Raw genomic sequence first — 13,033 nt, forward strand, 5'->3', positions numbered from 1 at the left:
GACAACAGGAAAGGGGAACGATAAACAATACAATTTGCTCTCTGGCCAGCCTTACGACACGCCACTTGCACTCACTCAACCCTTCGGCGACCGCAGAACCCGAACCGGCTATTGCGCTTCGCTCTTTTCTTATCCAACGGAACGGCGCGACAAATTAAAATTCGCTCACACTCTCTGATCAGAGAACACCACCAGCTTTGCCCTCAATCCCAGCATCTCGAATACCGCAACCCCCCAACATGGAGATGGCCCAATCTGTTGCCCGCTGGTTCCGGCTCAAGCAGTACCAGATCGAAGTCACATTTGGTGTCTATATCTTTACCCCGATCGAGAAATTCGTTTTCTGTAAGTTTGCATCCGCTTGTGAACATAAACTCCCCCCCCCCGTTGGAACCAATTCAATGCCAATGGGAAAAATGTACAACTAACCAATCCCACCACACAGGGTCTGTCGTTTTCCTCCTCTTCAGCTTGACCTTCATCGCCACGATCCTCTACCTGCCGCAGCACATGGTCTTCCTCTACAACCGCGCCTGGTTCTACGTTCACGGCGACGACAATAGCGGCGTCGACGGCGTGCTGGGCGGCTTGGCCAAGGGCGCCCTGCAGAAGACGGTCGAGGCCCTGACGTCGACGCGCTCCGCTGACGCCGCCGGCGAGACGCTCGACTCCATCGTTCGGGAGTTATAAGACAAGAGAGAAGGAGCTTTCCGAAAAGAACCGTTCACCTCTCTCTTAACTACAACAACTCAAGCATTTGAATACTCACGTTCAAGAAAACGAGCGAGGCGTTCCTCGCCAAAGACTGAGCATGAGGAAACATGGGCACAGTACAATCGAATAATATTTAATGTGGTAGAACGGGCAAGTCCGGCCAAAACTTGGGGTAGACAATGCCTGTGTTGATTTTACGTGGCGTTCAGGGTAACAACATCATGTCATAGGTTCTGGGCGTTTGGGCAGGCAAGCCCCGGGTCCAGCTTAGAACGATTGATGTTATGGGAGGCCCAGTAGATGACTAAACCTACGGCGTGCCGAGAGTTGTTGTTTTTGGATAGTATCTTTTATTTCCGGAACCTACTGCGGAGCTCAAGTGCTGGGAACCGAGTAAGAATAAATCCTCAATGAAGCGTCTTCTCCAGCGATGGCCAACGTTTTATCGGTTGCGTGTGGTCTCCATGACAGCTGCTGAACGGCTTTGGCGAGGCAGAACCTGTATGCTGTGTTAGTTCTCTATATCGAATATTGGGAAAAGATTCCAACAAAGAAAATGACTTACTCGGGGCGCAAGGGGGAGCTGGATACCACACTGAGATCTGCGGCGTTGATGGCGTGGATGGATACCTTGCCAATCTCTGACCCAGCCGCGAGCACAAGAGTATCTTCTTCTGTCCGGCGAGGCAGAAAATCCACGGATGTCACGGGGTGCGATGCCGAAATGGTGGTTATGCAAGCAAAGCCGGTGTCTGCCGACCGCTTCCAGATCTTGATCGACTTGTCTCGCCCTGCCGTCGCAAACACCAGCGCGTTCTCCATGAGAGGTGCCCAGGCCGCATCGAGAATCATCCTGGAATGGCCCTTGGGGTTGTTCTCGAGGGTCTTGTACTGCGTGGGATCCTCGCCGTCCCGCTCGAAGACGGCCCACTGGCGGTCTCGGCCGACGCTCAGGAGATGCTTGTCGTCGGGGGAGAAGCGAAGTCGGGTCACCGTCAAGGTGTGCGCAGCCAGGGGCGGCCTCACCTCGGTCCACCGTTCCGTCTCGAAGACGCGGATGACGGCATGGTTCAGCGAGCTGGCTTTGCAGGCGCTGGCGACCAGCTTACCGTCGTGGCTCACTGCCAGGCAGGAGAGCTCGTACCCGTGGCCGTACAGCTTCTCCACCTCGGGCCAGAGCGTATGGCGGGAGAGACTGTCCTCCGGCGGCGGGTGGTCAATCTCGAGCACGGATTTCCGGACCATGGAGCCCGGGTCGAGGGCTTCGCGATCCTGGTCAGGGTTGGCCGTCTCGATGTCCATGTCGTCGTCTACGGCTTCGATGGCTTTGTTGGAGAGTCCTAGCACCGGCATGTTGGCCGCGTCGGGCATTTCCTCGATTTCTGAGGTCTCCCCGATGCCGCAAAGTCGGTTCAGCAGTTTGGCGACCGCTTTCGGTTGGTTGAAGACACGCATCAGCTTCTCGTCCGCGCCCGAGACGAACTGGGACGATCCGATCGAGTCTATGCAGTTCAGGTCGTAGCCATGGATCTGTGGCCTGGCCATTTCATGCCACGTCTTGCGCTCGCCCGCGTTCCACCGCGCGTGTAGCCTTGTCGTTTGGTCAGAACTCGTAGATAACAAGTAGTCCCCGTTCTTGGACCAGGCAATACCAGTCACAGACCGAGTGTGTCCGCTGATGCCAATCTCGGGTGTCCACTGGTCTCGCTCTTTGCTGTGATACCATCGTCTCCAGCTTCCCGTTCGGCCTAGACAGATGACTGAACTACCGTCTGGTGACCACAGCCCCGTCCAGAAGCCGCCTGTGCTTCCTGTGGCCGTAGTAGCGCCCTTTTCTCTGCTGATCTCACCGAGGCGGACAGTGGTCACCCATATACCCGAAGAAGGGTCCGCCTCCCACATGGCAAGCGTGTTGTCCGCCGACGTAGACAGCAATTGTAGCTTCCCACTCCCTGGCTCGGAGAACCACTTTGCGCTGTATATCCAATCGTCATGGCCTAGCAGTAAGGCCTCAAAAGGTGATGGTGAAATCAAGACCTCCAGCTTTCAGTTGGTGTGCCTTGTTTGACGGAGTTCCAGGCAAGGAAAGTCCCATGGTCGGGTCATTGGCGCCTGTTGTTGCGGGCGGAAGCTCCTGGCCCTGATGGAACCGCCACAGTCGCACGTACTTGTCCTGGCTCGCCGATGCAAGCACCAGATCTTTCGATGCCGCAGAGTTTTCGAAGACAAAGTCCAGGGATCGCACCCAGCCTTCATGACCGGATAGTGTCGCTTGGGCCTCAAATGCAGGCTCCGTTGCTGAGCTGGCCACGAAAATCTGGACGAATGTCTTCGTACCAGCCGCAGCAAGAACCAGGCCGTCTCCGGCTTCGTTGAGATGGCTCAACGCAACACAAAGTGGGAAGAACTTGGGAGCGGTTTTGATCGTTTGAAGTAGTGTGGTCTCGCCCCCCTCAAATGCCCAGATTTTGATCGTGGCATCCGCAGCCCCAGTCGCGAAAATCGTCGGCCCGGGTGACGTCTGGTTGTTTCCATGCACGATAGCTATGCAGTTGATGGCGCCAGCGTGCTCCTTCACCGATTGCACGCACTCTACGGGACCTGCACCAAATTTCCATATCTTCAGAGTCTGGTCATCGCCGCCCGTGATCAGATATGACTCAGAGTCGGCACAAGACTTGGGCAGGAATTTAACTGCCTTGACGGTATCACTGTGCCCGGTCAGAAGATGCGATACACCCTTGACAGCGGCATCCTGTAGACATTGTCAGCTATCTATGTCTGGACCAAGCTTAAAAGGCATTCCGGGGGCTGCTTGGCACCTTCACGCACATCGGGTCGCCAGAGGGCGATATTTGAGTCGGCCCCAAAGGCTACTATGCCATCTTCGTTCCAATCCGCCACGGCCGTGTGCCGGTTGGCACCTACGGAGAGGTAATCAATACCGACTTCGACCTCATTCATAGCAGCCAAGTATAAGATGTAAGAAGAAAAAAGTGAGGATTCAAAGAGATATCTGCCACCGAACGAACTGGCCAAGAATTACTGCTTGTTGTTTTGTGATTGGTCGTTGATGCGAAAATCGGTGCAAGGTTTCTGCCGGCTCGACTCGGGCCGGCATCAGTTGGTCGCCAACTCAACAGGCGCCGCCCCCTAGAGCGAATATTGCCAGCTTTACCTACCTCGACGATTTCTCACCATACCACAATCGAGCCCTTTGAATGAAGCATGTGATGATATGTTGTGACTGGAACTGACGTATTATTCTACCGAAAAGAATCTATGAACTCAATCGCAAACTTGGCGTGTTTCCAGATCAACCCAGACATTTTTGGATGCGGCCCTAATACTCTCCCTGTCAAGACCCAAGAGGGTATCGAGACTCGATATCACAGCACAATGCTGTCGAGAGGGCCTGCCCCTCTCTAGATAGAGATGGAGAACCTCAAAACACGCGGCTCACTACCTTTTCTCGACTCAATGGCCTAACGCTTCCCCTCCATATCTTTTCACCATGTTCTATCCGCTCCAAGGTGGCAAGTCATCTCATGGATGATCCATTCCTACAATGATACAAATCTCAGAAGTTGCCTACTAAGGGCAACAATATCTGGACTATGTCGAAGTGTCTAAACCTCGTCCTCGGCCAGATCATCGTGGCTCTGGTTGGAGAGGAAGGAGTTGTCATGGGGAGGAACCACGCTGAAGCTATGGGGTTTGTAGAAGCTGGCGGCGACATCATGACTGTTTTCCAGGGCTTGCGGAATGTCGGGAAAGGAGCCTGACACATCAGCGCTTACGGGCTCCTGCTTCGGAATTTTGGGTCGAGTGGCGGCCTGCAGCCTGCTCTTAGCCGAGGATTGGGAGAATTGAGAGCTGTTGATCTCGACTAACTCATCGTCATCGTGAATCAGAACGGACTCAGAGTGAGGGATGGCGTGTGCGGCAGCGGCCTGTGGCTGGCCACTTCCGAATATAGACAAGGGCTGCTGTCCGTTGCCGCAATGAGGGGTATTGGCAGAAGGAGGAGGGGCCTGCTGATTGATTGCACCATCCATGAACTTCGCCTTCTTGTGGGTGGGCGTATCGAACTCCTCCAACTCCTCGTCATCCACGTCGTCATCAAGGTCATCGTCGATCTTCTGAAGACGGGAACGCTTGCCACCAGTGGTGGGCGTCTTGACAGCACTGGTAAATCGCTTGCGGAGCCAGGGGTACTGGCGATAGAGCGGTTTGTCTTGGGGGTTCCGACGCCGTCAATGGTCACCTTGGAGGTGTCCTCTCCCTTCTTTGCGGCCTCCTGCTGGGCCTTAGCCAGCTTCTTAATGGAGCGAAACTGCCACTCAATGCCATCGGCAGTTGACTCCCCAAAGAGCTTCTGGATTTCTGTATACTATGATCAGCCTTGTGTTTATGTTTTGCCAATAAACGAGGTATATCTAAGGGAAGTAAATGTTGAAAGAAAGAAAAAGTGTGTATGACAATAAAGTGTCAGGTGAGGGAGGAGCGTTTGACTGAAAGCTGCTTCTGTTATCGGAACCTTATAAGGGGGGTCGCCGGAACCCCTATCTTCCTTCATGAACAGCAGAGCTAGCTCGGTAATTCCGTCGAGTTTTCACCAGGATCAAGCTAGAAGACGCGCTTGCGATCCAGACTTACCTTTCTCATCGACAGGCAGGTCACCCGGGTTCTTATCCTCGGCGACATATTGTTCCTGCATCTTTGCCAGCTTCTTGATGGGCCGAAGACGATGGTCCACCGAGGGGCCTGTAGAGTCCCTTCCCATGTGAAGTGCAATCGCTGAGAAACTTAGTACGGGACACGGGGTGAATAAGAAATACACCCCACCAAGAAACGCGAGCTAGATGTACGTATGGGCATGCAGGAAAAAGAATAACAGAACCTAGCACTTACCCTTGAAGTCAAGTTTAGGCTTGGTTGTAGCAATCACAGCCGCAAGAAGGCGGATAGCCGACTCGTAGGACTTGAAGTTGGTCTTGTTGGTGGGCGCCATGCTGTCTGGTTATCGGTTCGTGTCTAGTGGGGTACGAAGACAATCTGATGGTGATAGCTGTGTATAAAGTAGATCAGTCGGTGGTGTACTAAGAGAAAGATGACGGGAGGGAACGGCACGTTCCAAAGGTAGAAAATATGCTGCTGAAAATGAATCGATTTATGAGTTCGAAGTGGAAGTATGGAAGGTGTAAAGTTGCCGCTTGCGTGCCATGTATTTGACAGTGCAAGTCGAGTTGGCTTGATGAGGATCACAGAAAGTGCAGCATAGGAAGGAGGCACCATTGGTGTACGTGATGGGAAGGGAACGAAGGGTGTTTTTTGGCATATACCGCGTGGCCGCCAACTGCGTGCGTGGGAACTTGTACGCTGACGGGGGCAGATAGCGTTCTTGTGCTGAAAGGATATATTTCAATACGGAATGGAAGGGAAGGGATCAGGTGTGTTGGGTGGATGAATATAGATAGTTTGGCCCGACTTACGTGTTTTGTTGATGCTGGTCTCCTCGGCTGGTTGTAGGTAGTCGTAGTGAGATGGGATGTGAGAATGTATGTTTCACGAAATGAACATGCAGTATCGACCGCCTCCGTGATGTAGTTTCGCAGACTTGATGGTTCTGGCTTTGACTTATTGATGGCTGTCGGAATTAGAAAGCAGGCATGAAGAGGTGAGTATCGATGAGAAAGGGAACGAAAGGTGAACGATGGCCAGTGTAGCTGTCACGAGTTACAATAAAAGGATTTATGCTGAGAGACTGGTTGCCCACGATAGCTACAGGAGGAAAGAACAGTCGTACCCTGCATCGCCAACTCAACCCACATAACCCCAGGACCGTTACTGAGAGGCACTTGCGGTTTAAGGCAAAGCGTGAGCCTTCTGGTCATCAACTGAAAGATTCTCTCTTTGCGTCAAACGGTGAGCATCGACTACCATGGGTAATGAACTCAAATTGGCAGGATATATATATATATATATCTGTGCCTGCTTGTACCACCATGCCATGGCTATCGCAGCCACGCTGAAACAAGGGAGAGGAGCGGAATAAGAAGGGGATAGGTAAAGTATATGAGATGTGTGGATAACAGGAAGGGACTCGGAATAGATAAGGGAACATGCACTTACTTGTGCTATGTATCCGACCTAGCCGCTGTTACTCGGGCGATAGGCAAATGATCAAGGACACCCGCGTCTATGGTCCAAGTCAAGCACTTGCTGGACAGTTTCAGAGTGAGGGTGAAGATCGAATCTGTTGACAGGCGATTTTGAGGTATAACTGAAGCCAAGACCACGTTGCCAGAAAGAACATTGAGCCCGCAGCCCTCGCGTCGCCTCGTTGCAATTCTGTGCTGGCTAGTATGGCGGATTAGATGAATGCACAAACGAGCTGGCCTTCTGTTCCTCCCGTCGAGGTCACGGCACCAAGCAGATATACAGTGCCCAATGCCGACTGGATGTAGATGGACGGACAGACGTACAGCTTCAACGTATACCGGGGACGAGCAAGGCCAATGCCAGATGCTTGGGTCTCATCCGCAGAAGTCCCCACTTGTCTTGCTATAGACATCAATTGGTATGTGTTAGAATAATACGTAATATAGAGCATAAGTTATGGGCATATTTGACAAAAGGATCGGATCACGACTCACTTGCCAAGAAGAGGGCGCTAGGCACACAATAACAATAGCATCCACGGGCCGGTGGGGTGTCTATAGCTCACTGATGAGCCCGAGTGAAGTCGTCGGGTGAACACCGATTGGAACAAAGTATGGAGGGAGAGGGTCTGATCTGGAGTAAGCCTGGAGGTAGGTTTGGATGCAGATGGTTGGGTCTTGTAGGTAAAAGCAGCTCCGGGCCAGGCATGAACTCCTGTGAAAAAACGTGCGTTTCTGCTAGCAGGGGACTCGACGAAGGGAATGTTCGCCCCAGGGCCAAGCCGTACAAAGGCCAATAGTCGAACAAAAATATGCAGATAGAAATGGAGTGACACTAATATCATATAGAGCAATTTATCTAATACTCGGGCCTCATTACTCGACCCTCAGTCATGGGTTGCACTTCCGTTGCCGAAGTACCTGGTAACACTGCTGCACGGAACGTGCACGTTATCCATGTCCTGCGATGCTGGCTTGAATAGCACCCCGGCACAACCCCAGAGCAGGCATACTCGAACTATTAGGGTATTAAGGTTCGGTGCTTTTGACGGGTGTGTATAGATCGCTGGATTATAGTCAGCTTCTGCCAGCTCTGCCGTTCATGCATCCTACCTATGCCAAGACTAGAATACCAGATGAAAATGAATAATCAAATAAGGATGTATCCAGAAGGAGGCCCTAGCCTTCTCTTAAACACAGGATATGGCGAGTGTATTGCGTCTATATTTTCTCTATATGCGATCTACGTGGTCTTCTCTGCGAAAGGAGATCTCCTGTCCATGGCCATAGGCGATCCAAACCCGCTAGGGCTTCGGCCGTCGAGGTGCGGGCGGATGCCCGCGTACGTCCACCTTTGCTGAAGTCCTGCCGGTGTTTCGTTGTTCCCCCACATGAGGTACTGGACGCCTAGAAGCAAATCGCATCCGGCCTGGAACATGCCGCAGATCTTGAAAGACCACGGGATCTCCGTGGTCGAGGTGAAGAACCAGAACATCTTCATCATGTCTCCCACTATCCAGCTAGCCAGCACAGAGACCCTGAGGCCCCTGCTCGTCCGCGTTCTCGCATTCGCCAAGAGCTGAGGGATGGGCAGTGTCGCCTCGACCGAAAGCCCAACGTAGCCGATGAACGATGAGTATGCCGGGTAGATGCCGCTGAAGGGAGCAAGGAGGAGTTCGAGTACAGTCAGGCCGATGAAGAAGTAGAGCAGACTCTGCCAATACCTAAGAATTGAATTAGCCAACAGGTTTCTTCCCCTGCGTTAGGTCTTGCCAAACATACGGTCGGTGGGATCGCCACTGCCAGAAACCGTACGGGCGCCGGAATCCCGAGTGCCCATCCTGTGTTCCAGCGAAGGGGACCGCGGCCTCGCCGCCCTTGGAAGAATGTGCCGGTCGGTGGTCGAGGGCGATCTTTAGGAGAATCAATTGCATAAAGATATTGCAGAAAGATTGGATGAGCAGTGCGGTATCATATCGGGCCCCTGGCCAGTAAAAGACCCTGCACAAATAATACGAATTAGTTACATAATGCCTAGAAAACAGGATAGTGGTTTGGCGGCGTAATCCGTACCTGCATATCGAAGCCACGAGCATAATCAGCGGGATGTCAAGAGAGAAGCCGGCGCTTGACCTCTTGCGGTGCATCGAAATCGCTTGATCGGCGTATGACAAGATTGGCGAGAGGATGAGGAAGACCGGCGCGGCAAAGCCGGTCAACGTCGTGAGGAGGTTGCCCATCGCTCCCGAATTGTACATGTATGTATGGGTGGATTGGAAGCTGTCCGTCTGCTTGCTGGAAGAGGATCGCGCGCTGGGGTTGGAAAGTCGTGGCGGAGGATGACGATGACGGCACCGGCGGACGGGATGGTTCTATGTTTGTGGAATGGACAAAACTGTGCAACCAACGGATACTATCTAGGGTCCATGTACAGAGCAGAGAAGTCAGAACGTGAAGGAAGTACAAACCAACATTAAAAAAACGAAAACAGAGCCACTCCGAAGAGACCGAACCTGGTAAACAGCGAGATGAAATTTCGATCCGAGTCCCGACAAGGACCCAAGGACCCAGTATGTAAGTGCTTGCACCTAGTTCAGGTTCTTTTTACGACCGACGACCTTATTTACCGTCGGGTGGACCGTCTGAAGTCGCAGCAAGCTAATGCGCAGGCGCGTGCTACGGCCTTACGGGTATACATAAGTACTCTGCTACGGGGATGGGCTGCCCGCTGTCCGCCAATGATGTGACCGTCTTGCCAAGTCACGTCGAAGCTTGGCACTTCAGACTGGGGCTCAACAACAAGCATGAACATGCGAAGCGGCCCCTATTCTCCATCTGCCATCGTCCAGTTTCAAAGACGCATTGCACTACTCCGCCGGCCTCAGGGGGTTAGCAGAGCTAATACCGACTGAATGAGTAAGCCAAATGGTTGTGGGAGCAGAGGCAAGAGGCTCGAGTATGTAAGCCTAACTCCTCTGGCCATCCGCTCGAAGCTATCTGCACGTGTGTGACGACTGGACAATGGATGCCCTGCACAGGTTGAGAGGCGGCGATGAAAGACGCAGACTGTATATATATGTATGTAGTATATCATGTCCTTTTTGTATACCATCTAGATGGACCCAGATCAACACGGGCCAAAAGTGAACTTCCCAGCTTAGTAGCTGGGCCATGAAATTGGAACTGAAAACTGCATGTTCCGGGAATCGAACCCGAGTCTGAAGCATTTTCTCATTGTTCATGGGAAGCTTCCATGATACCCCCTACACCAAACATGCGGTGGGCTAGTTGTTGTTGTGGGAGAGTCGTCCAAAGACGGGTTAAGAAGACACGGTGGCATGCAGTGGCTGTTCTGGCCAGTTCTGTCGCGCCAAGTGTGAATACAATCTTGGGAAAGCGGGGAAGTGAGGGAGGTGGTGGGAAGTATTGATGGCTGCATGGCTGCATGGCTGCATGACAGGTCAGGATCCCAGAAACTGTGAAGGGGATGAAGTGGCTTGGTGGTAAAAAGCCCAGCTGTTCAGGCCAATTCATCCCACCTTCTCCCCTTCGACCCTAGGCTCCGTCCGTCTTCTGCCCCACCAATTGCGACGACGTAACCCAACCTATCTACCTACATACATACCTAGTTCTCCAAGCTTGCTTGCTGCAAGTAATAGAGAGTCTCAACGGCAAATAGATTCGTCAATACTGTCAACCGAGAACCCCCCTACCCACTCCGGACCCTGTCATCATGGCGGCCACAGCAAAAGGCGACAAGATCGAAAAGATCATCACCCGCCTCCAGGCCCGCATCGCCGAGGGCCAGTTCTACGAGGCCCAGCAGCAGACCCGCGTCGTTGCCGCACGCTACACCAAGGCCGCCAACTGGTCCGCCGCCATCGACATCCTCTTCAACGTTGCGCAGTCGCTGCTCAAGGCCGGCCAGGGCGGCAGCGGCGGCGATCTCTGTGTCCTGCTCGTTGAGACGTACAAGCAGGCCGAGCTCAAGCCTGATTCGGCCAGCAAAGGCAAGCTGTTGACCTGCCTGCGTCTATTCGACGGCGGGGAACCGACACGAAAGAAGTACATTGGAGAGATCATTGCGTAAGTGACACGGGAATGCTGGCGGGGTTCAACCCATCGATCGATCTTGGCATTTGGCTAATCGTGGTGTCTTCCTTTTTAGTTGGTCTTCGAAGTACGGCGAGTACCCCGCTGGCGACCCTGAGCTACACCACGTCGCAGGCTCTCTCTATGCGGAGGAGCACGAGACGGCCGAGGCCGAACGACATTTGATCCTCGGCACCAAAGATTCGTCCGACGTGTTGGCACGGATGGAGTACGAGTGGTTTAAGGAAGATGAGGCACACACTGCAGCATTATACGCCGGCCGGGCTATTCTACCCTATCTACTCGTCGCCAACGTCCGCGCCGCCAGTGGCGCCTACCGGCTGTTCACCAGCGCTCTGAACCAGGACAGAGGTGCTGCGATGGGCGTACAGGACGTAAGCAGCAGCACAGCCGACATACGAATCTACCCCAGCATACCCCTTCTCAACTTCCTTGGACTTCTCCTGCTAGCGGTCCAGCGAGGCAGCCCCGAGCTATACCGGCAATTGTCCGCCAAGTATGGGTCGCATATCAAGGAAGTGGAGGCGTGGCATGAGCCCCTGGAGATGATCGCAGAAATGTACTTCGGCATCTCGCGGCCGCGGCAGAACAACCCCTTGATGGATATGATGAGCGGGCTCTTCGGAGGCAATGCGGGAGGAGGTGCGCCAGCAGCAGGTGGTGCGAAGCGGCCAAGCATCATGTCACCTACCCCGTCCGCCAACATGCCGGCAGCTGAAGGCTTGGATTAAGTACGATCGTGGTTTAGCGCAAGCCAATTAGTTATGACATAGATCTGAAAGCGACGCAAAACATGCGCGCATGCTTGTCGAGAATATAGCTCATTGGTTGCGTGTCTCGGCTTCGGGCTCATACATCCAGCTGTCTTCGGACAGCGCCGCGACTTGGGCTCTCATACTGGCTCGTAGAGCCTCCATAACTTCTATACCCCACGCATGTTAGCAAATGTGCCGAGCCCGCAACTGTGCTGCAGATAGTGGCCCATACCTTCAGGTTGCGCTGGTCCACGGTTATGGTTGATCTGGTGGTGTTTTACGACTTCGGCGAGCTTTTGCCTTTCGCCTAGCATAGTAGTAGACCTTAATCAGTTACGTGCAAACCCATTGTGCCGTTTCAAGTTGTCTTACGTTCGTTTTCTTGCATGTCGTCCAATGCCTCCGCTTCGGGTTCGTCCATTGGTGGCGTGGGCGGGTCGCCAACTTCGAAATCGCCGTGCTCGTCGCGGATGACAATGTCGGACGTGTTAGATACATTATCGGCATCCATGCGCAGAGTCTCGGCCGAGTTGGACGAAGTCGAAGTGGGCCGGCGCGTAAGCTGCGACTGGAAGAGGTTGCGTCGCACGGCGCCTGGGGCCACTGTCGTCGCGGCTGATGCGGTTGCGGCCGAAGCGGCAGCAGCAGTAGTTCGGTTGGCTCGCGGTGCCGCGGCAGCTGCAGCGCGAGCCATGGGCTGCGACGGGTGTTGGTGGTGGTGGTGATGTGTGTGTTGCTGCTGGTAGTTCTCGGTAGACATTTCTGGCGGCGAGGAAGAGGCGGTAAGGAGCGGGTGGTGTAGTTGGTACCTCGGCCGACGGGGAGCGAACGGGTGTTCTTGGTGTTGGGGTTGGTGGTGTTCGCGATGGTGATGGTGATGCTGTCGTAAATATACTGAATCTATAGGAGGGAGTGCGCCGGCTGCATTGTATCGGTTGGGGTCGTTGGTATGGGCGACGAAGGGATCTTCGCGCGAGACGGACGCCATTGTTTATGGGCGGTAGCTGTCAATTGGACGGCCGGTGGTAACTGCAAGGACGAATACAGTTGTAGCGTGATGTAGCTCAAGCAATAGCGTACCGGCTCTCTAGAACTGTTTACTTTTAGGTGCTGTTGCCGGCGGCTCAGTATGGATGTTTGGATTGCGGGGTGGTGTTCTAATTTCGGCAGGGGGTCGCATTATGTAGTGCTTGAGCTTCAGCACGTCGTGGGTCTAATGCGGCAGCAGTGGCAGCTTGTGATACGGTACAGCACCACTAATTCATCTTCAACACCACCCAAGTTGAA

At 53.5% G+C, this 13,033-nt stretch overlaps 6 protein-coding genes across 6 annotated transcripts; 2 read left to right on the top strand and 4 right to left on the bottom strand.

Annotated features, from left to right (window-relative positions):
* Nucleotides 1-239: 239 nt before the first annotated feature.
* PG998_007671 (uncharacterized protein) lies at nucleotides 240-690 on the top strand (the record flags this gene model as incomplete). The annotated part of the gene is made up of 2 exons (XM_066874487.1): nucleotides 240-345; nucleotides 446-690. The coding sequence occupies 2 exons, from the start codon at nucleotides 240-242 to the stop codon at nucleotides 688-690; spliced, it is 351 nt and encodes a 116-aa protein (XP_066730432.1).
* A 399-nt stretch (nucleotides 691-1,089) lies between these two features.
* PG998_007672 (uncharacterized protein) lies at nucleotides 1,090-3,678 on the bottom strand (the record flags this gene model as incomplete). Its single annotated transcript, XM_066874488.1, has 4 exons — nucleotides 1,090-1,213; nucleotides 1,280-2,711; nucleotides 2,752-3,469; nucleotides 3,547-3,678. 4 exons carry the CDS (start codon nucleotides 3,676-3,678, stop codon nucleotides 1,090-1,092), a joined length of 2,406 nt encoding a protein of 801 aa, XP_066730433.1.
* A 665-nt stretch (nucleotides 3,679-4,343) lies between these two features.
* On the bottom strand, nucleotides 4,344-5,728 carry PG998_007673 (uncharacterized protein; the record flags this gene model as incomplete). The annotated part of the gene is made up of 4 exons (XM_066874489.1): nucleotides 4,344-4,931; nucleotides 4,982-5,100; nucleotides 5,374-5,514; nucleotides 5,629-5,728. The coding sequence occupies 4 exons, from the start codon at nucleotides 5,726-5,728 to the stop codon at nucleotides 4,344-4,346; spliced, it is 948 nt and encodes a 315-aa protein (XP_066730434.1).
* A 2,393-nt stretch (nucleotides 5,729-8,121) lies between these two features.
* Nucleotides 8,122-9,118, bottom strand: PG998_007674 (PQ loop repeat protein; the record flags this gene model as incomplete). Its single annotated transcript, XM_066874490.1, has 3 exons — nucleotides 8,122-8,602; nucleotides 8,661-8,879; nucleotides 8,952-9,118. 3 exons carry the CDS (start codon nucleotides 9,116-9,118, stop codon nucleotides 8,122-8,124), a joined length of 867 nt encoding a protein of 288 aa, XP_066730435.1.
* Nucleotides 9,119-10,611: 1,493 nt separating this feature from the next.
* PG998_007675 (uncharacterized protein) lies at nucleotides 10,612-11,722 on the top strand (the record flags this gene model as incomplete). Its single annotated transcript, XM_066874491.1, has 2 exons — nucleotides 10,612-10,964; nucleotides 11,047-11,722. The coding sequence occupies 2 exons, from the start codon at nucleotides 10,612-10,614 to the stop codon at nucleotides 11,720-11,722; spliced, it is 1,029 nt and encodes a 342-aa protein (XP_066730436.1).
* Nucleotides 11,723-11,812: 90 nt separating this feature from the next.
* On the bottom strand, nucleotides 11,813-12,734 carry PG998_007676 (uncharacterized protein; the record flags this gene model as incomplete). Its single annotated transcript, XM_066874492.1, has 3 exons — nucleotides 11,813-11,913; nucleotides 11,979-12,053; nucleotides 12,119-12,734. 3 exons carry the CDS (start codon nucleotides 12,732-12,734, stop codon nucleotides 11,813-11,815), a joined length of 792 nt encoding a protein of 263 aa, XP_066730437.1.
* Between the last annotated feature and the right edge of the window lie 299 nt (nucleotides 12,735-13,033).

The sequence above is a fragment of the Apiospora kogelbergensis genome, assembly GCF_038363985.1.
Source record: "Apiospora kogelbergensis strain CBS 113332 chromosome Unknown utg000005l_segment0_segment0, whole genome shotgun sequence".
Classification (NCBI taxonomy): Eukaryota; Fungi; Ascomycota; class Sordariomycetes; order Amphisphaeriales; family Apiosporaceae; genus Apiospora; species Apiospora kogelbergensis.